Source organism: Balaenoptera acutorostrata, chromosome 2, assembly GCF_949987535.1.
Source record: "Balaenoptera acutorostrata chromosome 2, mBalAcu1.1, whole genome shotgun sequence".
Lineage (NCBI taxonomy): Eukaryota > Metazoa > Chordata > Mammalia > Artiodactyla > Balaenopteridae > Balaenoptera > Balaenoptera acutorostrata.
In genome coordinates, this window is record NC_080065.1 from 120,170,883 (window position 1) to 120,197,783 (window position 26,901).

Genomic DNA, 26,901 nt, shown 5'->3' on the forward strand with positions numbered 1-26,901 from the left:
CTACTAAGAATCTGCAGGCAGGAAAGCATAGCCATATTCAGAATGGGTATCTATCTCAGTGAGGATGAAACCTTAGCTCTTCAAGGATGGAAAGAGCCTGATATATTTGACTTGCCACCAAGCAGCCAGTTAGTCTCCTCAAAGAATAATGCCATGCCAGGGGCTCAGCATTAGTCTCTTTGCTGTAGGTTTCAATATACAAGTCTTGCACTTCCTTTCACTAGGGTATTCTTTTTTTTTTTTTTTAATTGAAGTATAGGTGATTTATCACCAGGGTATTCTTAATGGACTTGGTGAATGACGGGTCCCCTGGGTCCTCCTATGGAACATTACTCTCTGGTTGTCTTCTGGTCTTATATAATACATTTATTCTAGCATGCCCACTTCCCTCAGTCTATTTATTTCTTCCTTTGTCACTGTAAGGGCAATTCAGGCATTTCTACTCCCCTGAGTGTTGGCCATAGTTTTCCCCAGGCTTAAGAGCAAGCACAGCAGTGTATTTTCTATAACGCCTAAGGTCCTTGCTAGGGTGTTAAATCTCGTGTCCTGAGAAGGTTCCCTCAAGTCAATGAATTCTTGCTTATCTAGGCTTATATTCCAGTCACCTTGATCAAACACCCAAAAATCTAATTCCAGGGATATTTTCCTGAATCCTCCTGGTAAGCTAGCTAATTTTTCTTGTTTCTTTTCTTCTTTTTTAAAGATCAAGTCCATTTTTAAAAAAATTTATTTGTTTTATTTATTTATTTTGGGCTGCATTGGGTCTTTGTTGCTGCACACAGGCTTTCTCTAGTTGCAGCGAGCGGGGGCTACTCTTTGTTGCGGTGCTCGAGCGTCTCATTGTGGTAGCTTCTCTTGTTGTGGAGCATGGGCTCTAGGCACACGGGCTCAGAAGTTGTGGCGCACAGGCTTTGTTGCTCTGCAGCATGTGGGATCTTCCCGGACCAGGGCTTGAACCCGTGTCCCCTACATTGGCAGGTGATTCTTAACGACTGCACCACCAGAGAAGCCCCTAGCTAATTTTTCTTATTCTTTTGGTTTAATTTAAATTACACTCCCTGCAGTTGGAGCTCTGGGAGGTGCATTATGATGGCTGCAACACATGCACAAATTACTACTCAGCCAAAGATTGGAGGGGAAGCCATGCAGATTTCTAAGTTCCTTCTCTACATAGCTTTCTCTTCTCTTGTATTCTGCGTTGCAAACTCTAGCCACCTTGACCTCCCCAAGCTTATATCCCTACCGCATAAACTCACCAAATGTGCCAGGCTATCAGTGAATCACCACCTCCCTGTTTAGTGATCCAGAAATTGTAGAAAGCCTGTGTGATCATAATGATTGCTTCACTCATTTTTCTTCTCTCAGAGATCAATGTCCTGGGCTGCCTGTTGCCCAGTGTCCAAGACAGTTGTTTCATATTTTTTTCTATTATCTCAGAAGTTGGCAGCAATAAAGCAAAACCTTTGACTTGTTAGAGTTTAATACAAATTACCACTTTCACTACTTCTCTGATAGCGCTAACTGTAAGGAAAGCTGGGAAAAGTAGATTTTATTCCAGGCATCATTCATGTGCTCAGTTAAAAATCAGGGATTTTATTACAAAAGAAGAAGCAAAGAACAGATATTTGGAGATAACTATTAATAATCTGCTTCAGTATTCCAAGTTTACAGCTATTTTCTCTCCATCCTTACAAAATATTATTCCAACTGTCTCCTGACTTTCACTGTGCTGTTGAGAAGTTGCTGTCATTACCCATCATTCATTTGCAGTTATCAGTCTTTGACTACTTTTAATCTTTTTTCACTTCTTTGGTGTTCTGCACTTTCATGATGATGTATCTGAGAGTGGGTTTCATTTTAGTTATTCTTGGATTCACTGGGATTCCTGAATCTGAGGATTCTTGGTTTTTTTAAATCAATTCTGGAAAAATTATCAGCTATTATTTCTTTGAATATTGCATTTCCTCATTCTTTCTATTTCTTCCTTTTGGAATTCTGATTAGTATTATGTTAGATCTTCTCATACTTCATCCATGTCTCTTAACTTCTATTTTATCTTTTCTACCTCTTTGTCTTTCTAGGCTATACACTGGGTAGTTTCTTTAGATCTATTTTATTATTTTTTAATAGATCTTTATTGGAGTATAATTGCTTCACAATACTGTGTTAGTTTCTGTTGTACACCAAAGTGAATCAGCCATATGTATACACATGTCCCCATATGCCCTCCCTCCTGAGCCTCCCTCCTATCCTCCCTATCCCACCCCTCTAGGTCATCACAAAGCACCGAGCTGATCTCCCTGTGCTATGCTGCTGCTTCCCACTAGCTAACTATTTTACATTTGGTAGTGTATATATGTCAACGCTACTCTCACTTCACCCCAGCTTCCCCCTCCCACCCCGTGTCCTCACATCCATTCTCTATGTCTTCATCTTTATTCCTGCCCTGCAACTAGGTTCATCAGTATTATTTTTTTTTTAAGATTCCATGTATATGTGTTAGCATACGGTATTTGTTTTTCTCTTTCTTACTTACTTCTCCCTGTATGACAGCCAGAGAGTGAGGTCCATCCACCTCACTACAAATAACTCAATTTCGTTTCTTTTTATGGCTGAGTAAGATTCCATTGTATATATGTCCCACATCTTCTTTATCCATTCATCTGTCAATGGACATTTAGGTTGGTTCCATGTCCTGGCTATTATCATAAATAGTGCTGGAATGAACATTGTGGTACATGTCTCTTTTTGAATTATGGTTTTTGCAGGGTATACATCCAGTAGTGGGATTGCTGGGTCATGTGGTAGTTCTATTTTTAGTTTTTTAAGGAACCTCCATACTGTTTTCCATAGTGGCTGTATCAATTTACATTCCCACCAACAGTGCGGGAGGGTTCCCTTTTCACCACACCCTTTCCAGCATTTATTATTTCTAGATTTTTTGATAATGGCCATTCTGACCAGCGTGAGGTGATACCTCATTGTAGTTTTGATTTGCATTTCTCTAATAATTAGTGCTGTTGAGCATCCTTTCACGTGCCTATTGGCCATCTGTATGTCTTCCTCGGTGAAATGTCTATTTAGGTCTCCGGCCCTTTTTTTTTTTTTAATTTTTTTTGGGCTGCTTTGGGTATTTCATTCCTGTGTTAGGCTTTCTCTAGTTGCGGTGAGCAGGGGCTACTTTTCGTTGCGGTGCATGGGCTTCTCATTGCAGTGGCTTATCTTGTTGTGGAGCACGGGCTCTAGGGTGTGGGCTCAGTAGTTGTGGCACACGGGCTTAGTTGCTCCATGGCATGTGGGATCTTCCCAGACGAGGGCTTGAACCCATGTCCTCTGCACTGGCAGGTGGATTCTTACCCACTGCGCCACCAGGGAAGCCCCACCCATTTTATAATTGGATTGTTTGTTTTTTTGATATTGAGCTCCATGAGCTGTTTGTATATTTTGGAGATTAATCCTTTGTCCATTGTTGCATTTGCAAATATTTTCTCCCATTCTGAAGGTTGTCTTTTCATCTTGTTTATGGTTTCCTTTGCTGTGCAAAAGCTTTTAAGTTTAATTAAGTCCCATGTTTTTATTTCCATTACTCTAGGAGGTGGGTCAAAAAAGATCTTGCTGTGGTTTATGTCAAAAAGTGTTTTTCCTACGTTTTCCTCTAAAAGTTTTATAGTGTCTGGTCTTACATTTAGGTCTTTAATCCATTTGGAGTTTATTTTTGTGTATGGTGTTAGGTAGTGTTCTAATTTCATTCTTTTACATGTAGCTGTACAGTTTTCCCAGCACCACTTATTGAAGAGGCAGTCTTTTCTCCATTGTATGTTCTTGCCTCCTCTGTCATAAATTAGGTGTCCATATGTGTGTGGGTTTATCTCTGGGCATTCTATCCTGTACCATTGATCTATATTTCTGTTTTTGTGCCAGTACCATACTGTCTTGATTAGTGTAGCTTTGTGGTATAGTTTGAAGTCAAGGAGCCTGATTCTTCCAGCTCCATTTTTTTTTTCTCAAGACTTCTTTGGCTATTTGGGGTTTTTTGTGTTTCCATATGAATTGTAAAATTTTTTGTTCTAATTCTGTGAAGAATGCCACTGGTAGTTTGATAGGGATTGCATTGAATCTGTAGATTGCTTTCAGTAGTATAGTCATTTTCACAATATTGATTTTTGCAATCCAAGAACATGGTGTATTTCTCCATCTGTTTATGTCATCTTTGATTTCTTTCATCAGTGTTTTATAGTTTTATGAGTACAAGTCTTTCGCCTCCTTAGGCAGGTTTATTCCTAGGTATTTTATTCTTTTTGTTGCAGTGGTAAATGGGAGTGTTTCCTTAATTTCTCTTTCGGATTTTTCGTTGTTGGTGTATGCCAGAGATTTCGGTGCATTTATTTTGCATCCTGCAACCTTACCAAATTCACTTATTAGTTCTAGTAGTTTTCTGGTGGCATTTTTCAGATTTTCTATGAATAGTATCATCTCATCAGCAAACAGTGACAGTTTTACTTCTTCTTTTTCAATTTGTATTCCTTTTATTTCTTTTTCTTCTCTGATTGCCGTGGCTAGGACTTCCAAAACTATGTTGAATAAGAGTGGCGAGAGTGGACATCCTTGTCTTGTTCCTGATCTTAGAGGAAATGCTTTCAGTTTTTCACCATTGAGTATGATGTTTGCTGTGGGTTTGTCATATATGGTCTTTATTATGTTGAGGTAGGTTCCCTCTATGCCCATTTTCTGGAGAGTTTTTATCATAAATGGGTGTTGAATTTTGTCAAAAGCTTTTTCTGCATCTATTGAGATGATCATATGGTTTTTATTGCTTAATTTGTTAATGTGGTTTATCACACTAATTTGCCTATATTGAAGAATCCTTGCATCCCTGGGATAAATCTCACTTGATCATGGTGTATGACCCTTTTAATGCGTTGTTGGATTCTGTTTGCTAGTATTTTGTTGAGGATTTTTGCATCTATGTTCATCAGTGATACTGGTCTATACTTCTCTTTTTTTGTGGTATCTTTTTCTGGTTTTGGTATCAGGGTGACGGTGGCTTCATAGAATGAATTTGGGAGTGTTTCTCCCTCTGCAATTTTTTGGAAGAGTTGGAGAAGGATCAGTGTTAGCTCTTCTCTAAATGTTTGATAGAATTCACCTGTGAAGCTATCTGGTCCTGGACTTTTGTTTCTTGGAAGATTTTTAATTATGGTTTCAATTTCATTACTTGTGATAGGTCTGTTTATATTTTCTAATTCTTCCTGGTTCAGTCTTGGAAAATTGTACCTTTCCAAGAATTTGTCCATTTCTTCGTGGTTGTCCATTTTATTGGCATATAGTTGTTTGTAGTGGTCTCTTATAATCCTTTGTATTTCTGCAGTGTCAGTTGTGATTTCTCCTTTTTCATTTCTAATTTTATTGATTTGCATACTCTCCCTTTTTTTCTTGATGAGTCTGGGTATGGGTTTATCAATTTTTTTTTATCTTCTCAAAGAACCAGCTTTTAGTTTTATTGATCTTTGCTATTGTTTCCTTTGTTTCTATTTCATTTATTTCTGCTCTGATCTTTATGATTCTTTCCTTCTACTGACTTTGGGTTTTCTTTGTTCTTCTTTCTCTAGTTGTTTTAAGTGTAGGGTTAGGTTGTTTATTTGAGATTTTTTCTTGCTTCTTGAGGTGAGATTGAATTGCTATAAAATTCCCTCTTAGAACTGCTTTTGCTGCGTCCCATAGGTTTTGGGTCACCGTGTTTTCATTGTCATTTGTTTCTATGTATTTTTTATTTCTTCTTTGATTTCTTCAGTGATCTCTTGGTTATTTAGTAGCACACTGTTTAGCCTCCATGTATTTGTGGTTTTTTACAGGTTTTTTTCCTGTAATTGATTTCCAATCTCATAGCATTGTAGTCAGAAAAGATACTTGATACGATTTCAATTTTCTAAAGTTTTCCAAGGCTTGATTTGTGACCCAAGATGTGATCTATCCTGGAGAATGTTCTGTGTGCACTTGAGAAGAAGTGTATTCTGCCACTTTGGGGTGGAATGTTCTATAAATATCAAATAGATCTATCTGGTCTATTGTGTCATTTAAAGCTTATTAATTTTCTGTCTGGATGATCTGCCCATTGGTATAAGTGAGGTGTTAAAGTCCCCCACTATTATTGTGTTACTGTCGATTTCCTCTTTTATAGCTGTTAGCATTTGCCTTATGTATTGAAGTGCTCCCATGTTTGGTGCATAAACATTTATAATTGTTATACCTTCTTGGATTGATCCCTTGATCAGTATGTAGTGTCCCTCCTTATCTCTTGTAACAGTCTTTATTTTAAAGTCTATTTTATCTGATACAAGTATTGCTACTCCAGCTTTCTTTTGATTTCCATTTGCATGGAATATCTTTTTCCATCTCTTCACTGTCAGTCTGTATGTGTCCCTAGGTCTGAAGTGGGTCTCTTGTAGACAGGATATATATGGGTCTTATTTTTTGTATACATTCAGCCAGTCTGTGTCTTTTCGTTGGGGTATTTAATCCATTTACATTCAAGTTTATTATCGATATATATGTTCCTATTACATTTTCTTAATTGTTTTGGGTTTGTTTTTGTGGGTCTTTTTTGTCGCTTGTGTTTCCTGCTTAGAGAAGTTTCTTTAGCATTTGTTGTAAAGCTGGTTTGGTGGTGCTGAATTCTCTTAGCTTTTGCTTATCTGAAAAGCTTTTGATCTCTCCATCAAATACGAATGAGATCTTTGCTGGTTATAGGTTTTTCTCTTTCATCACCTTAAGTATATCCTGCCACTCCTTTCTGGCCTGCAGAGTTTCTGCTGAAAAATCAGCTGATAACCTTATGGGGATTCCTTTGTATGTTATTTTCTGTTTTTCCCTTGCTGCTTTTAATACTTTTTCTTTGAATTTAATTTTTGTTAGTTTGATTAATAGTTGTCTTGGTGTGTTTTTCCTTGGGTTTATCCTATATGGGACTCTCTGTGCTTCCTGGACTCAGGTGACTATTTCCTTTCTCATGTTAGGGAAGCTTTCCACTATAATCTTTTCAAATATTTTCTCAGACCCTTTGTCCCTTCTTCTTCTGGGATCCCTATAATTCGAATGTTGGTGCGTTTAGTGTTGTCCCAGAGGTCTCTGAGATTGTCTTCAATTCTTTTCATTCTTTTTTCTTTATTCTGCTCCTCAGCAGTTATTTCCACCATTTTTTCTTCCAGTTCACTTATTCGTTCTTCTGCCTCCGTTATTCTGTTATTGATTCCTTCTAGTGTATTTTTCATTTCAGTTCAGTTATTGTGTTGTTCATCTGTTTGTTCGTGAGTTCTTCTAGATCTCTGTTAAACATTTCTTGTATCTTCTCAATCCGTGCCTCCATTCTATTTCTAAGATTCTGGATCATCTCTACTATGATTACTCTGAATTCTTTTTCAGGTAGATTGCCTATTTCCTCTTCATTTATTTGGTCTTGTAGGTTTTACCTTGCTCCTTCATCTGTAGCATATTTTTTTTGCCGTCTCATTTATTATTTTTTTTAATTTTTAAAGATTTTTATGAGTGGGATTGTGTTCCTGTCTTACTGGTTGTTTGGCCTGAGGCTTCCAACACTGGAGTGTGTAGGCTGTTGGGTAGAGCTGGGTTTTGGTGCTGAGATGAGGATCTCTGTGAGACCTCACTCCAATGAACATTCCCTGGGGTCTGAGGTTCTCTGTCAGTCCAGTGGTTTGGACTTGGCACTCCCACTGCAGGAGCTTCGGCCCAACCCCTGGCTCACGAACCAAGATCCCACAAGCTGTGTGGGGTGACAAAAAACAAAAAAGACAATAACAAAGTAAAAAATAAAATTAGACTAGGAAACTAACAGATATGTTAGAAAGAATGTAAAAATAAAAACGTAGATGAATCAACAACTGGAAGGTACAACAGTACCACAATAGTAAAAAAGAGGAGGGGGGAAAAGAAAAAGAAAAGGGGGGAAAGGTCTTGGTTGTGGAGGGCGGGGCCTAAGAAAAGGTGAGGTTTGGGTGGTGGGCGGAGCCAATGCTCAGGACCCACAGGGCTGGAAAAAGCCCCAGTGGCTGTGGGGGTGGGGCCTAGGCTCAACAGAAGGGGCCAGGTATGCCCCCCACCCCTGGTGTCAGAGGGCGGGGGACCTCACCTGGGAGCCCAGCAGGCTTCCTGGGCTCGAGTGGCAGGGCAAACGCCCTCCTCTCCTGCTCCTCCCAGAGGTCCCCTCCTGCCTGCCTCTCCTAAGCTCCCCGGCCTCAGGGTGCTGATCCTGTCTGGTCTCCACTTCTCCTTCCCCCTCAGTCCGCCCACATCCTACCAGTTCACTTGGGGGTCCCTCCCGTGTCCTTGGGCATTAGGGTCCCCAACCAGCAGCTGGAAGGCACCCTAGTTTTTAGATCTATTTTAAAGTTCACTAATTCTCTCTTCAGCGCTAATTAACATTTGACCAATCCACTAGGATTCTAATTTCAAATATTATATATTTATTTCTAGATGGATGTTCTATTGTTTCTTTTTCCAAATCTGTCTGGTTATTTTTTATAGTCTCTTGTTTTTTTTATTCATACAATCAATATTCTCTTTATTTCTTTATATGTAGTAAATAAGCCTCTGTGTGTATCTGACTAGTTTAATTTATAAAGTCTTAGCAGATTTGCTTCTGTTTACTGTTTCTGCAAACTCTCATTCATGTTGCCTTATTTTTTATGTGTTTGTGATTTTATTTATTTATTTATTTATTTATTTATTTATTTTTGGCTGTGTTGGGTCTTCGTTTCTGTGCGAGGGCTTTCTCTAGTTGTGGCAAGCAGGGGCCACTCTTCATCGCGGTGCACGGGCCTCTCACTATCGCGGCCTCTCTTGTTGCGGAGCACAGGCTCCAGACGCGCAGGCTCAGTAATTGTGGCTCACGGGCCCAGTCACTCCGCAGCATGTGGGATCTTCCCAGACCAGGGCTCAAACCCGCGTCCCCTGCATTGGCAGGCAAATTCTCAACCACTGCGCCACCAGGGAAGCCCTGTGTTTGTGATTTTTAATAGTGAGCCCATGTTCATAGTAAAAGTATCTGTGGAAATTCTTTAAGACCTTCATTTAAAGTACATTCCTGGGACTTCCCTGGTGGTGCAGTGGTTAGAATCCACCTGCCAATGCAGGGGACACAGGTTTGATCCCTGGTCCAGGAAGATCCCACATGCCACAGAGCAACTAATCACATGTGCCACAACTATTAAACCCGCGTGCCTAGAGTCCATGCTCCACAATAATAGAAGCCCCCACTCTCTGCAACTAGAGAAAAGCCCACGTGCAGCAATGAAGACCCAACGCAGCCAAGAAAACCAAAAAACAAAAACTCAAACATCAAAATAAATAACATTTTTTTTAAAACTTAAAACATAAAGTGCATTCCTCCAGAGAGTATTTGTATTTGCTTCTGCCAGGTAACTGGTTTCATTACTTACGCAGTAGCACTTTAAACCACATTCTAATCTTGGGTTTTTTGGATCATACATGTAGGTGAAATGCGACACCAAACCTGTATGAAGGATGGTTATGAGTTCTCAGGGAAAGGTTGTTGGTTTGATTTTTTTTTCCATCCAGAGCCAAGGACAAGACAAACAAATTTCTCTATAATCACTCTTTGAGGAGTATATTTTGTCTAATTCACTCTTTACTAAGGGTATCACTTTTTAAGGACTCAGCTTTATGTGTAGTTTCCAATACAACTTCTCACCTTGCTTAGGCCCTAGACTTTATCTCCAATGCTCTAAACCACCAGTAACTTTTGGCCATTAATGAGAAGTTTCATAATTGGAATTTTTCAGGATATCCAACACACATACAGTCAGATATCTAGTACACGTATTGCCAAGAAAAAGTAGAATTGCTTTTGATCTGAGAAGGCTGAAACTTGATAAAAACTTCAACTAAGCCCTCCTAAAGGCACACAGAATTGTGAGTGCTCTGAAGTTTGAAAGAACTGCAACATGACACCACTAACTGCCAACCCAAGACTTCTTATGACAAGCTTGCTCTGTGACATCCATGCCTCAGATTCTTACTGATCATTTTTAACATCATTCATTGATTCTTCAGCAAGTCTTCAAACTACCAAGGTCATTCTGAATTTAAATTATTTGTTCCATACATATCAAGGTACATAATTATATGAAGGTACTGGGGGTAGGATGTAAAGGTACAAAGATATAAATTAAGAGGTAAGTAACTAGCATCATAAAGCAGGATGTGAAACATATAAATTTGTTTATATATAATATATAGTATAAACAATAAAAAACGGTAGTCTAATTTTATTCTTCAAGGTGTTAAATGCATCAGGGTGCTTCCTATCACTGTGACTATACTCTACGTTCCTTCTTCCAAATGAAAGGAAATGAGTGCCACATAGCAGCAACCTACTGAGCTACCAGTTGTAACCCCTTCCACTTATAACAACTCCACTTGGCCAAAGGATTGAAACCAGGACTCCTAATCATCACATGAATATCTACCCAACAGATTTCAAAACTTGACCTGGTTGACTGCCAATTCAGCTGCCACTGCCTCTGCCGTTCCCACTTCTCTGTATGACTTTTGGTAGCTACAGAGAACCAAGTAATGGCAATCCCATCAGCCCTGGTCCGGGAAGATCCCACATGCTGCGGAGCAACTAAGCCCGTGCACCACAACTACTGAGCCTGCGCTCTAGAGCTCACGAGCCACAACTACTGAAGCCCGCATACCTAGAGCCCGTGCTCTGCAATAAGGGAAGCCACCACAATGAGAAGCCCGCACACTGCAACAAAGAGTAGCCCCCGCTCACCAAAACTAGAGAAAGCCTGAGCACAGCAACAAAGACCCAACACAGCCAAAAATAAATAAATACATTTATTAAAAAAAAAGTAATGTAACATTTTATACATGCAGAGCAGACATGTATTTGTCATCCATGCCAACTTCATATCTAAACAAATAGAGACCAAGGCACAGATCCCCTCAGAATTTCACAGGCAGTATGCAACAAGAGTAAAGGGCACCTGTAGACCTAATTTATTACCAAAGTGAATGAAGTCAGGATAAACTCGGACAACTTGGACAAAAGAACTAAGATTAAAGACCATAATTCTGGGGAATTCCCTGGTGGTCCAGTGGTTAGGACTCTGTGCTTTCACTGCTGTGGCCCGGGTTCAATCCCTGGTCAGGGAACTAAGATCCCACAAGCTGTGGGCATGGCCAAACAAACAAAACCATAATTCTGCATCTTTGAAGGAGACAACTAAATTTGATCAGTACAGTACAAACTCACTATGCCCTGTGTGTATTAAACTTTATCTCAGTAAGTCCTCACAAAATCTCTAAGAGATAAGCTATTCTTGTCCCCATTTTCCAACTGAGGAAAACTGAGGCAACAAAATACCACACACATACTCCCCAGTGAAGAAGTGGTAAAAGCCATGATTCTAATTTAAGCAATCTGATTATAATCTGGACTCTGATATACTATGTGGCTTTTTTTTAAAGATTATTTTTCATGTGGACTATTTTTAAAGTCTTTACTGAATTTGTTACAATATTGCTTCTGTTTTATGTTTTGGCTTTTTGGCCCTGAGGCATGTGGGATCCCAGCTCCCTGACCAGGGATCAAACCACCTCACCCCCGGCACTGGAAGGAGAAATCTCAACCACTGGACAGCCAAGGAAGTCCCATACTACATGGCTTTTAATAAAAATTGAATATTCATTCAACAAATATTTTTAAAAAGAAAAAAGCCCCAGAAATTTATAGGTATAGTTTCAATAAATATTCTGATACCACTAGATATTCTGTTTAAAGGACAGCATTAAAGGAACCAATTTTCTAAACTCAAATCTATCAAACAACAACCCAAGGAAGACTAATGATAGCAGATTATTCCATAATAAATCTGGTTTTTAAGGTTTTTCATGAGGCATCAGATGCTTTAAACATTTTAATAATACTGTTCAATGTAATAATTAGTAGCCACAAAGAAATTACTCAGAGATGCCCAAGAGATGCTGTCTGAAATGTATATAAATAATCTAGGGCTTGGTTTGAAAGGTCCTAAGACTTTGGAGTCATCCACCTGAGGAAACCCAAATCCTAGCATGCATTTTTATTACAGTTCTCATCTCAGGGAGTAAAAACCACTGATTTAGAGCAAAAAGCACTGTCTCATTAGGATCCCATCTTCATATACTAGTTCAGTCCAACAGGGAACTGAATGGCTAGTCCTGTTAGATCAGGGCAGACACTAGCTCCAGGTCCTGAAATGCTGGACACTGAGCTCCCTCTGGAGGAGGTTAGGACTAAGTGACTTCAAAGAGAACTTCAGAATCATCTTTACCCTTTGGCAAGAGCGGCACAGAGACCATGTAATAGCCACTGGATACCTGCAATCTCTATACTGCTATCCATTAAATGAAAAGCCAATTGTGAAGAGCAAGCACCTTAACCCAAAGTTAGTCTGAAAGTCAATCGGAAGCAAACTTCATTTTATTTACCTCTTTGAGTTATATATTTCGTTTATTCTTTCGATACCATCCAATTAAGCAAGCACATTACTTCACTTATTCTAAGCCAAGAGAGTTAACTGAGAGACCTTCATAACACTGAGACAACACTCACACAATTTCTCACTCTATGGCAAGTATTAAGGGTACTAATTTAGGACTTGCCTGGTCTCCTGACACGCAGTCACTAAAGAAACAGAAATGTGGTGACTGAAGGTGGTTAATCTAAAATTCTGACCCATATACTGTAACTCACTTTGTAGAGCGTTGTTTCTTTTTACCCTTTCACTTGTCTTACCTGAATTTCCTTGTCTCTTTATAAATTTTGAGATACAATTTTTCTAACTTATCTGAGATTCCTCTGAATTCTGTTCCTAAAAAGCATCCTTCAGTTTTACCTATAAATGTAACTAAGTTTCAATTCCTCCATTAAAACACTAACAAACTGTAAGTTCACCTTGTCTACTTCACCTTTAAACTCCATGCTGAATGACTGCTATTCATTCCTTGTTCAGCTACTTGAGCAATGAATATTAGCATGCTATAGGAAGCACATTCTACCACACCAATAAAATTATTTCATATTTTATTCTTTGGTTTTTCTCGGGCTTCTCTGGTGGCACAGTGGTTGAGAATCTGCCTGTCAACGCAGGGGACACGGGTTTGAGCCCTGGTCTGGGAAGATACCACATGCCACAGAGCAGCTGGGCCCACGAGCCACAGTTACTGAACCTGCGCATCTGGAGCCTGTGTTCCGCAACAAGAGAGGCCGCGATAGTGAGAGGCCCGCGCACCATGATGAAGAGTGGCCCCTGCTTGCCACAACTAGAGAAAGCCCTCGCACAGAAACAAAGACCCAACACAGCCATAAATAAATTTAAAAAAATAAAATAAAAAATCTTCCAAGAAACAAAAGTCCGGGACCAGATGGCTTCACAGGTGAATTCTATCAAACATTTAGAGAAAAGCTAACACCGATCCTTCTCCAACTCTTCCAAAAAATTGCAGAGGGAGAAACACTCCCAAATTCATTCTATGAAGCCACCATCACCCTGATACCAAAACCAGAAAAAGATGCCACAAAAAAAGAAAATTATAGACCAGTATCACTGATGAACATAGATGCAAAAATCCTCAACAAAATACTAGCAAACAGAATCCAACAACGCATTAAAAGGATCATACACCACGATCAAGTGAGATTTATCCCAGGGATGCAAGGATTCTTCAATATATGCAATTCAATCAGTGTGATACACCATATTAACAAATTAAGGAATAAAAACCATATGATCATCTCAACAGATGCAGAAAAAGCTTTTGACAAAATTCAACACCCATTTATGATAAAAACTCTCTAGAAAGTGGGCATAGAGGGAACCTACCTCAACATAATAAAGGCCATATATGACAAACCCACAGCAAACATCATACTCAATGGTGAAAAACTGAAAGCATTTCCTCTAAGATCAGGAATAAGACAAGGATGTCCACTCTCATCACTCTTATTCAACATAGTTTTGGAAGTACTAGCCACGGCAATCAGAGAAGAAAAAGAAATAAAAGGAATACAAATTGGAAAAGAAGAAGTAAAACTGTCATTATTTGCTGATGACATGATACTATACATTGAAAATCCTAAAGATGCCACCAGAAAACTACTAGAACTAATCAATGAATTGGTAAGGTTGCAGGATACAAAATTAACGCACCAAAATCTCTGGCATTCCTATACACCAACAACGAAAAATCCAAAAGAGAAATTAAGGAAACACTCCCATTTACCACTGCAACAAAAAGAATAAAATACCTAGGAATAAACCTGCCTAAGGAGGCGAAAGACTTGTACTCAGAAAACTATAAAACACTGATGAAAGAAATCAAAGATGACATAAACAGATGGAGAAATATACCATGTTCTTGGATTGGAAAAATCAATATTGTGAAAATGACTATACTACCGAAAGCAATCTACAGATTCAATGCAACCCCTATCAAACTACCAATGGCATTCTTCACAGAATTAGAACAAAAAATCTTACAATTCGTGGGCTTCCCTTGTGGTGCAGTGGTTAAGAATCTGCCTGCCAATGCAGGGGACATGGGTTCGAGCCCTGGTCCCGGAAGATCCCAGATGGCGCGGAGCAACTAAGCCCACGCACCACAGCTACTGAGCCTGCACTCTACAGCCTGCGAGCCACAACTACTGAAGCCCGTGTGCCTAGAGCCTGTGCTCCGCAACAAGAGAAGCCATCCCAATGAGAAGCCCATGCACTGCAACGAAGAGTAGCCCCCACTCACCACAACTAGAGAAAGCCTGAGCACAGCAACGAAGACCAAATGCAGCCAAAAACAAACAAACAAACAAAAATCTTACAATTTGTACGGAAACACAAAAGGCCCCGAATAGTCAAAGCAATCTTGAGAAAGAAAAATGGAGTTGGAGGAGTCAGGCTCCCCAACTTCAAACTATACCATAAAGCTGCAGTAATCAAGACAGTATGGTACTGGCACAAAAACAGAAATATAGATCAATGGTACAGGATAGAATGCCCAGAGATAAACCCACGCACATATGGGCACCTAATTTACGACAAAGGAGGCAAGAACATACAATGGAGAAGAGACAGCCTCTTCAATAACTGGTGCTGGGAAAACCAGACAGCTACATGTAAAAGAATGAAATTAGAACACTACCTAACACCATACACGAAAATAAACTCCAAATGGATTAAAGAACTAAATGTAAGACCAGACACTGTAAAACTTTTAGAGGAAAACATAGGAAAAACACACTTTAACATAACCACAGCAAGATCTTTTTTGACCCACCTCCTAGAGTAACAGAAATAAAAACAAAAATAAACAAATGGGACTTAACTAAACTTAAAAGTTTTTGCACAGCAAAGGAAACCATGAACAAGACAAAAAGACAACCCTCAGAATGGGAGAAAATATTTGCAAATGCAACAATGGACAAAGGATTAATCTCCAAAATATACAAACAGCTCATGGAGCTGAGTATCAAAAAAACAAACAGGGCTTCCCTGGTGGCGCAGTGGTTGAGAATCTGCCTGCTAATGCAGGAGACACGGGTTCGAGCCCTGGTCTGGGAAGATCCCACATGCCACGGAGCAGCTGGGCCCGTGAGCCACAGCTGCTGAGCCTGCGCGTCTGGAGCCTGTGCCCCGCAACGGGAGGGGCCGCGATAGTGAAAGGCCCGCGCACCGCGATGAAGAGCGGTCTCCGCACTGCGATGAAGAGTGGCCCCCACTTGCCGCAACTAGAGAAAGCCCTCGCACGAACCGAAGACCCAGCACAGCCATAAATAAATAAATAAATAAATAAATAAATAAATAAATAAATAAAATTAAAAAAAAAAAAAAAAAAAAAAAAACAAACAATCCAGTTAAAAAATGGGCAGAAGACCTAAATAGACATTTCACCAAGGAAGACATATAGATGGCCAAGAGACACATGAAAAGCTGCTCAACATCACTAATTATTAGAGAAATGCAAATCAAAACTACAATGAGGTATCACTTCACGCTGGTCAGAATGGCCATTATCAAAAAATCTAGAAACAATAAATACTGGAAAGGGTGTGGTGAAAAGGGCACCCTCCTACACTGTTGGTGGGAATGTAAATTGATACAACCACTATGGAAAACAGTATGGAGGTTCCTTAAAAAACTAAAAATAGAACTACCATATGACCCAGCAATCCCACTACTGGGCATATACCCTGAGAAAACCATAATTTAAAAAAGAGACATGCACCACAATGTTCACTGCAGCACTATTTACAACAGCCAGGACATGGAACCAACCTAAATGTCCATTGACAGATGAATGGATAAAGAAGATGTGGCACATATATACAATGGAATCTTACTCAGCCATAAAAAGAAACGAAACTGAGTTATTTGTAGTGAGGTGGATGGACCTAGAGTTTGTCATGCAGAGTGAAGTAAGTCAGAAGGAGAAAAACAAATACCATATGCTAACGCATATATATGGAATCTAAAAAAAAAAGAAAAAAATGGTACTGATGAACCTAGTTGCAGGGCAGGAATAAAGAGGTAGACATAGAGAATGGACTTGATGACATAGGGTGGGAGGGCGAAGCTGGGGCCAAGTGAGAGTAGCATCTACATATATACACTACCAAATATAAAATAGTTGGCTGGTGGGAAGCAGCAGCATAGCAAAGGGAGATCGGCTCAGTGCTTTGCGATGACCTAGAGGGGTGGGATAGGGAGGACTGGAGGGAGGCTCAAGAGGGAGGGGATATGGGGACATGTGTATGCATATGGCTGATTCGCTTTGTTGTGCAACAGAAACTAACACAGTATTGTGAAGCAATGATACTCCAATAAAGTTGTATTAAAAAAAAAAAAAGAATACCCAGCCAGTGAGTTGATAAGAAAATGAAGGTTGAACAAGCGTGAAAGTAGGAAGATCAGTTACTAGAAGACTACTACAAAATCCAGGCAACAAATGTTGTAAATAGCAGTAGAGGGGTAAAAAGTAGTCAAATCCTGGAAATACTTTAACAGTAGAGCTGGAAGGATATAGGTTAGAGATGCAGAGAGAGAGAGAAGTCAAGGATTACTCCAAGATTTTTCTCCTGAGCAACTGGAAGAAATGGAGTTGCCCTTAACTAAGATGGGGAAACATGGAGGAGTAGCAGAGAGTGGGGCAGAGATCAGGACCTTAATTTGGGACGTGATAAGTTTGAGATACCTATTATACATTTTAGCAGAGCTATTGAATGGACAATTGGAAATCTGAGTCTGGAGTTACATGGTCAAGTCCAGGCTAGAGAGAGAGAATTAAGAGTCATCAGTATATAAATGATATTTAAGGCCATGCATCTGGATGAGCTCACCAAGGGAATGTAGAGAGAGTGTGGTCTATTCACACTTGTCTAATATATTGTCACTCATCCTAGGATTGCTAAGAAATAGTTATAATTTATTAGTTATAGTTGTTATTTGGGAAACCTATCAGAAGGCAGACAAACATAGCACCCTTCTTTAAAATGTCATTGGCAAAAGAAGAACAGATTTGTACACCTTAATTTTGAAACTAGAAGACCCAGAAAGAAGACCAGTTGGTTTACAGTCATTTGGAAGAACAGTAGATAATATCACTATGAACTAATAACTTTTGACAAGTATTAGCAGCCAATAAACTATCCAACCTGTCTAACTATGTCTACTGCTGAAGTTCTACTGGCAAACTTCATACCTCAAACTTTCATATTATTGGCAAAGAATTTACAGAATAAATGATCATTACGATAACCAGAATAAGAACAACAAAAAGCACAGGCAAGTCCCTACAAATTCCTGTCCCCATATCTATATCCTTAGGGATAGTCTTAAACTAAAAGAACAGACAATCAGGGACATTTTATATAAGGTAGAGCTAGAACTTTTGGTAATGACTCTAAAGGTTACTCCTTATTCACAATAGTGACTAGATCTCTCCACTTTCAGAATTCTTTAACTAAACTTCTAGTTCCAGCCATGATTAATAGGTATTGATATTACCTTAAACAATGGTAAAACTGGAAAAAATAAATTAAACAACTGTTTTCAGACAATGAACAGCAGATAAAGGTCAATTTCATCAGATATATAATAGTCCTAAATATATATGTACCCAATAACAAAGCTTCAAAATGCAGAAAGCAACTACTACTAGAACTGAAAGGAGAAAGAGGCAAATATATAATTACAGTTGAAGATTTTAATATTCCTCCCTCAGCAATTAATAAACTAGTATACTGAAAATTAGTAAAGATATAAGACATAAATACCTCATTAGCATAAACTCAGGTATGGTTGAAAGGGGCTTATTATGAATAACAAAGATGCTCCTCTCACTCCTATCAGTCAGGAAATTATAAAGGTTTGGGGACCTCTGTGTCAGGAAAAGGGGACAAAGACCAAATATTTGTATTTCTTATTATATCACAATATTACAAAGAGCAAATTAAACCCAAAATAAATAGAGGAAAGAAAAGAGCATAAATCAATAAAATAAGAAACAAACAATAGAAACAATAAAACCAAAAGTTGGTTCTTCAAAAAAATTAGGAAAGTTGATAAACCTCTAGCTAGACTAACCCCCCAACAAACCCCTACAAATTACCAATACAAGAAATGATAATGGGAACATCACCTCTTCAATGATAACACGGGCAAATGATAAACAATGTTACGCCAATAAAAATCAACAACTTTGATGGAATGGATAAATTCCTTGAAAGAGGCAAATTACCAAAATTGACACAGGAGGGACTTCCCTGGTGGTCCAGTGGGTAAGACTCTGAGCTCCCAATGCAGGGGGCCCAGGTTCGATTCCTGGTTGGGGAACTAGGTCCCACATGCATGCCACAACTAAAGATCCTGCAAGCCTCAATGAAGATCCCGTGTGCTGCAACTAAGACCTAGCACAGCCTAAATAAATAAATATTTTAAAAAACAGAAAACAAAAAACCTGACACAGGAGAAATAGCAAATCTGGATAGCTCCATATTTATTAAATAAATTTAAGGAAAATTGAAGTTGCATCTTAAAATCTTTCCACAAAGGAAACTTTAGGCCCTGCTGGCCTCACTGGTGATTTCTAAAAAATGTTTAAGGAGGAAATAAAATCAATCCTACACAAATTCTTTCAGAAAAGAGAAGAGGAGGTAAAACTTCCCAACTCATTTTATAAAGCACCTTAACACTGATTATCAAAAGCAGGCAAAGACAACACAAGAAAAAAAAAGGGACTAAAATCCCTCATTAATGTAGATGTCAAAATCTTAATAAAATATTAACCAATCAAATTCAATACAATACATAAAAAGGATCAAGTAGAGCTTAATGCTAGGAATGTAGGGTTGATTTAACATTAAAACATCAATTAATGTAATTCACATTAACAGAACAAACGAGAAAAATCATAAAACATCTCAGAACATACAGGAAAAGTATTTAACAGAATTTAACACCTGTTCATGGTAAGGACACTCAACAAACAGAAACAGATGGAAACTTCTTCAATCTAATAAAAATTGTCTACATAAAACCTACAATTAACATCACACTTAATGGAAAAGGCTGAATGTTTTCTCTCTGGCATAGGAAAAAAGGTAAGAATGCCCACTCTCACTACTTCTGTGCAACATTGTCACACATCACAGAAACACTGGAAAGAAAGAAGTAAAACTATCTTTATCTGCAGATGTTATAATTGCTTATATAGGAAATCCTCAGGAATAGACAAAAAAAAGAAGGAAGGAATGAAGGAATGAAGGAAACCTACTAGAATAAATAAATTTAATTTAGCAAGGTCTCAGAATACAGGATCACAATATAAAAACAAATTGTACCTCTGTAATACTAGCAACAACCAACTAGAAGATATTAAAAAACAATACCATCTATAATAGCATGAAAAACTAAGACACATAGGAGTAACTTTAATGAATGATGTATAAGACTGCTACAAAATATTACAGAAAAAATTTAAAGATGTAAATAAATGGAGAGTTTATACCATGCTTCTGGGTTGGAAGACTCAATATTTCTAAAATATCTATTCTCCTCAAATTGATGTATAGATTTTAACACAATCCCAGTCAAAATCCCAGCAGGCATTTTTGTAGAAATTGAAAAAAAAGGGCAATCCTTTGATGTAAGGATCAACAAATATATAAATGCAATAGGCAATGGGCAGACCTATATTTACTGAACCCACCACAGGAACAACTCTTAATTTCCCTGGATGAGATTAGTTACTAAAGCTAACAGGGAGTCTGTTAGAAAGATATGTCATATATAATAATCTGAGCTGTTAATTTTAATCAACCTTTTAATGAGTTGAAAAGAGATCACAAGAAATTATCAAAAGAAATTATCAAACTATCAAATTATCAAATTATCAAAGGAAATTATGTTTCCTTTGTTTTTCATGTCTATTTAGTAAATACAAAATCAGGCAGAGTGCTTGTGAAATACCAGATAATCCCACTTTATTGTTTTTTGAAAAATATGACAATCAAGAATTTTGGTAGTATACCTCTTCTGGGTCATACATAAATAGAAAAAGTTTGTACCACATAAAAGGCACTATCAGACTGAACTAGGAAACTGGAAGAGTGCTGGCAGTTGTTGAAAGGGATAAAAAAAATTAATATTTAAACACCATATAATTTTCTGATACTTTATAAATATTATAAGTTATAAATATTATAACAGAACATGTTAGTCAGCTATGTAATCATGTAATAGTAATGAACTGCTTTTAGAAAAATGTCAGATATTTCATTGAGAACTCACTTCAGGAAGCCTGAGCATTCTAGGAAATAACTGACACTTAGGTTATGTGACTAGCAGAGGGCAGAGATCAGTATAAATACGGTGTGTGTCATATGACAGGATGTGTTACCTACTCAGTAATCACAGCAAGTAAAGAAGCAGGCAGAGAGGAGACGACTTTTTAATTCCAAATCAAGACATCACATCAGCAGAATTCTTAGAAGAAAGAAAGAAGAAAACAGTGAATGGTTTGCTAACAAAACAAAGTTGGATGATGATACCAACGAATTGCTGTCTTAACAGCTCATGTTACATTTCTATTGTACATAAAATTAAAAGGGAAGACTTGTCAATTTGTATTTTTAAGATTTAAAAGAAAAGACACTACCAGAAAAAAAATCTGTTCCTCTTCAAATTCTTCCCCTTACAATGGCCATCTCCACCCTAAAATTAGAAACCAAGCCAATAAGTGGGATAAGAATGTAAATACATGTTGCCAAAACCTTGCCTGTATTAATGTTAAATTATATGTAACAATATATTCTATATAAACTACTAAATGATAAATATGCTGGTCAAGCCAAAAGATCTGCTTCAATGCTTTGCTCAATTTCCATCCTTTTAAACAACCTTCATGATGTTTAAATACTGCTCCAGAACGTCCAGTGTGAAACCAAACCCACGTTTCATGCTTATCAAGTGTATCTGTTTGCTCAGAAATGTTTGGTGCTCCCAGACAGTGGGATCTCACTTTATTACACATTTAGAAACTTTTCCATCTATAATTATAAAGTTCTGAACCAAAGCTAAGAATGACCACTAATCAAACATGACTGAGATAACAGGTCATCAAATAAAATTATATGACTTAACATAAGCTGTAGTTTTATTAGGATGTACCAGTCAGGAAGTTTTTATAAATTAATGTTCAAATTAAGAAAACATGAATAATCTAAAGATTAATAAATTTAAAAACAAATATAGGTGAGTATACACATAACTACACAGGATTTACGATATATCTGTAGAATTCTCTAGTCAGCATTTTTGTGTATGTAATATTAATAAAAAGGATTTTTTTTTAACCATACAGTGATTCTGGGATTCCCTTAATTTTCAGCTGCTGCATTTTCTACTCTACATCTGGTAGGTTCTTCTTCCTTTCAGTTTGTGCATTTCCTGTATTCTAAAAAGTAAATAAAAACAGGACCTTAATTGAGGAAATGGTGAGTCTTTGGCTAAGGAAATACAGCCACAGATAAGTACTTATAATTTGCACCTGGGGGTTATTTTATAAGGTACAGGAAGACTATTTAGCAAAGTATTCCTTATTATCATCATGAGACAAAACTGAAGGTGGCTTTTCTATGGACTCTTCTCTCTTGCCTAACTCACTCATCAGCAGTTATTAGAATTTCTCTCTAGGTCACAGAGTCTATTCAGTTCATGTATATACTATTAACTGGGAAGTGCCTGGATGTGATTTGGTAATTCAAAAACAAATCAATGAATAGAACAAATAAGTTGCCATTCCCTATCTTAGTGTTTTAAAACATGTCATATTCTCTCATGCTCTAAATTAACAAACTACCAACTCGAAATTTAGGAAATTTTCTTAATTCTGACATTAATTTATTAAAAGCATTTGAACCAGTCTTACATGCAATTTCAGTCGCTTGTCAGAACTGCATTTTAATGATTAGTACAAATAAACTACAACCATCACTGACGACTTCTGGATATTTCTAACAACTACAACTGTTTCAACATTACTCTTAAAAAGATCGTCTTTTCAGGAGTTCTACACCATATGTACAAAAAGGGGTTTTCCTTTCCTACTTACTTTTGTATTTTTAAAATGACAGAACTGTCTTAAGAGTTCCTTTCTTCCTGCATTAAAATGTAATTTTAGTTCTGGGGGCTCTCATAGGACAGTAGGATAAACACATGTAGCACATTACTAGTCTGCCCAAACTCAAGAGCCCTAACTCACCCAATCATTCAAAAAATGTGCAAATGGTGTGCTGTTCAACATGCTGTGACGCAGGTTTAAAAGTTTAAAGCCACTTTATTACTTTTCATAACAAACTAAAAGATGACCATTAACGCCTTTCTTGTTCTACCTAGAAAATATTTCTTTTCTGAAAAGTTGATTGTGGAGTTGTTAACAAGTTCTAGGCCAGGAATAAGGCATAAATGTCACTGTGAAAATATATCTAACAGTGTCTGATAACTCTTACCTGAATGTTGCAGAGATTGAATAGACTTAGTTAAAATACCTTCTTACATAATTTCAGATCAAAGTTTCTATCTTCTAATTTCTTCAAATTTCCTTAGGAAGTATGTACTAATTTTATCATGAATAAAAATGTAGTCAATTTTATTTAGAAAATAAGAAACTGAGATAGCAAAGTTAATGACCACACAGGTGTACAGGATCGAAGGCTGTCAATATAATTTAATTCAGTGGGTGCTCAGCATAATCCCTTTCCCTTAAAAGAGTACCTTTAAAGAGTATTCATTTAGATGTTGATGGCTTCAAGATTCCCAAATAAAATTCAAGATTATCTGATAGCTGAGAGCAAATCTTTGAAAATAGGACAGTAGGTAGAGAGCAGAGATGGGGGAGTAAATTGGACAAAAGAACAGGAAGAAAAAGGCCAAAGACAAAATACATATGTTCTTGTGGCCAGTATAATCCTATGTTTATACCATTATTCCTTTCCTCTGGCATGGTTTACCCACCACTGGGTAGTACACATAACACACATACTATTTTCCCTGGGTACCATATATTCAATCACTCAACATTCAAATGAGAGTTCATATTTACTACCCTCAAAAAATAACCTTTAAAAAACTTTCGTAATTGATTATTCTAGGAAATTTTAGTTCTGTTTCTAGAGGTCAAAGATTACACAATTATGAATTTTTATCTGACTTTCCAACAGTAATAACTAAAATTATATACTAAGTCAAGGGTTCTAAACAGCATTACTTAGTAAAAGCTATAAATAAAAAAGTCTGGGCTTCCCTGGTGGCGCAGTGGTTGAGAATCTGCCTGCCAATGCAGGGGACACGGGTTCGAGCCCTGGTCTGGGAAGATCCCACATGCCGCGGAGCAACTGGACCCGTAAGCCACAACTACTGAGCCTGCGCGTCTGGAGCCTGTGCTCCGCAACAAGAGAGGCCGCGATAGTGAGAGGCCCGCGCACCGCGATGAAGAGTGGCCCCCACTCACCGCAACTAGAGAAAGCCCTCGCACAGAAATGCAGACCCAACACAGCCAAAAATAATAAATAAATAAAAATTTTTTTTAAAAAAAAGTCTTACCTCTTGTTTTTCTTGATATTGATCTGCATTAAGTAAAGTTGGTATTTTAGATGAATCTGTTTTCTTTGATACCCTCTTCAGCACTTTTATCTGTTTAACTTTTGCAAAAATATATACAACAATGAGAACTTGTTACTCCTACCTTGAAATTTTACTTTCCTTTTCAACAGTTTTAAATGGAAATTCTGATATCCACTAAAGTCAGTTTCTGAGTTTACTATAAAGGAACTGAACAAATCATGAGTTGTAATGGTATGATGTGCCAAATATAAATGATTTGTTATATAATTTTACTAACAGTCTACCAGTCTGTCCTCTAAATAAAGAGGACATTTATTTATAAAATTCTGAGTATAACTGTTAAGTGGATCAGATAATTCCTCTTGAGCTATGCAAGTACTATTTTCTTGCTCTTATATTATCTTTTCACAAGGTGTCACTGTTCTTCAAAGAAACATAATAATAACACTGCAAAAAAATGAGTTTCATTTTATGAGCTCAGTACATGTTATAAATCTTAATCTACTAAATCCTTGGATGCCTGAAGCACACATATCATTCCTCCTATTATATGGGCAAGTTATCACAGAGAAACAGAGGAAACTGATTTACCCCAGGTCATATACTAAACCAAAAACACCTTCCTCAAATACTGTTCTAACATTCCAACAAAAATGAGCTAATGAAAATTTTACTTTTTAAAGTTTTCTTAACCCTTTTTTAAAGTTATCTCCTTTAAGTCTTACCCATTATTTGACTATGGGAAAAAATTTCTCATCAGCTGAAAATATTTTGCATAGCAATATACTCCTTTCTACCTAAATCACATTATAACATCTAAGTTATATTACCAAAAAAGGTCTTGTAAAAGATGAAGTCTGTAGATTTCCAAAGCTATGCAACAAATATGTACCTTCCATTCCTTTCATCTCCTTTGACTGTATTGTGAAAGGCAATTCTGGGAAATGGAATTCTTTCCTGTTAGTTCTGGAAAAATTCAGCTTCCTTTTGTTTCCATTTGCCATTTGGTCACTTTGGCCTGTTCGCTCATTAAACACACCCTTCTCCATTTGGCTCTAAAAAAAACAAATAAACAAGAGTTAATTTGAAGAAAGGTATGTAACTGCTTATTGAATGACAAGCCTACAAATGCCAGCCATTTGGATGGTATAAGATAGGCATAAAAATAACTATCTTTGCAAGGTTATTTTAATAAGTAAGAAGTAGAAGAGAATACCATCAAACATATAAACAGATCAAACTCCAATAAAAATTTTATAAAGTAAACTTTTTCTAGCATATTCAATATGCTGAGAATAGTCTTGATCATAAGAACCACAGTCTCAACTTTTAATTTTTGATCCTATTCATTGCATTTTGACTTTGGACAAATTGCTTCAGTTCGTTTTATTAATAACTTATTTTTCTATTTACAAAATGATGTGCTCTGGACACTGGGAAAACCCAAAGGAAAAAATTACTTGTGAACTCAGCATTCTGGAAAAACTTTTGTGTTACCTGTTTTTGCTCACTTGACAACAGATGATAGAAACTTTCCTAGGCTAATGAACACTCTTCCACAATGTAATGCGTAGTATCCCACTGTGTGGATGTACTTTAACATACTTAACCAGTCACTTGCTCTGGGATGGATTTGTGTTGTTTTCAATGTTTTATTATTATAAATAACACTGTGCTTCAATTTTTAATTGAACTATTTTCCTATGTGAAAAATGAGGAAATGAACTACATTGATTATGTTTTCTTATGAAAAGATGTACTTATTTGGTAATTGCTCTTAATCTAAAAAGTAAGATATTAAAATCATTTCTTGGAAGTGAAAAACCAAAAAGTCTTGTGACTTTTTAAAACATATTTATTTATTTATTTGGCTGCGCCAGGTCTTCATTGCAGCATGCGGGATCTTTTTTTTTTTCTTCAGTTGCAGCATGCAGGATCTTGTTCCCTAACCAGGGATCGAACCCCGGCCCCTGCACTGGGAGTGTCGAGTCTTAACCACTGGACCACCAGGGAAGTCCAGTCTTGTGACTTTTAAAGGTGAAAAGCTTACCTTCTTTTCCCAAGTCACACATTAAATACACAAATCAAGTTATAAGAAATAAAAATTGTGAAAGCACTAAGGAAATGATGACCTATTTTCACCTCAGGAAAAAAAAAAAAGGAAACTAAAAGCACGTTAAAAAAAATGTTAGAGCCCCAAACATAGAGAAAATGACAGAAGGTGGGGGGATAATGTTGAAAGAGGCCATATTTTAATGACAAGCTTCTTGCCTTACTTGAGTGGGACCTGCATCCTCATGCCTATTAGATATAACTTGTCCAATAGATTGTGAAGAAGTACGTCTCTTTTTTGCTCTTTCAGTTAACCTATTATTTAAAAAAATGAGAAGTTATTAGAACTTCCCAGAAGTGCTTCTGTTTTAGCTTCAATAATGATGTTATACCATGGTAGCCTACTATTTGAACAATAAGTGCGAAAATGCAACTGTTAGTCCTTAAGTACCAATTGCTCTAAGTAAAGAGGTGAAAACAGAGCAGAGAACAACTCACTCATGGCTAACATCAGTGGTGACAACCATGTTGTAAGGTTACTCCAGCTGGCCTACTTGGTCCCTTCTGTCTGTTCTGAACCTGGATCTCTTAACTACTGCGTTCATGAACTTCCGAGTTGTCTGACCAAGGCTAGTTTGTAACTATGGTTATT

General features: G+C 37.4%; 1 protein-coding gene across 3 annotated transcripts in view; it reads right to left on the minus strand.

The window, feature by feature from the left end:
• CDKL3 (cyclin dependent kinase like 3) overlaps positions 1–26,901 on the minus strand; it is a 118,841-nt gene that overhangs the window by 47,658 nt on the left and 44,282 nt on the right. For all 3 annotated transcript variants that reach the window (XM_057541211.1, XM_057541212.1, XM_057541213.1), the window contains 3 exons: positions 26,474–26,564; positions 25,090–25,252; positions 24,177–24,274 (listed from right to left, as the gene is read on the minus strand). In XM_057541211.1, the coding sequence (XP_057397194.1) occupies positions 24,177–24,274; positions 25,090–25,252; positions 26,474–26,564 (352 nt within the window). The remainder of the gene's footprint in view (positions 1–24,176; positions 24,275–25,089; positions 25,253–26,473; positions 26,565–26,901) is intronic.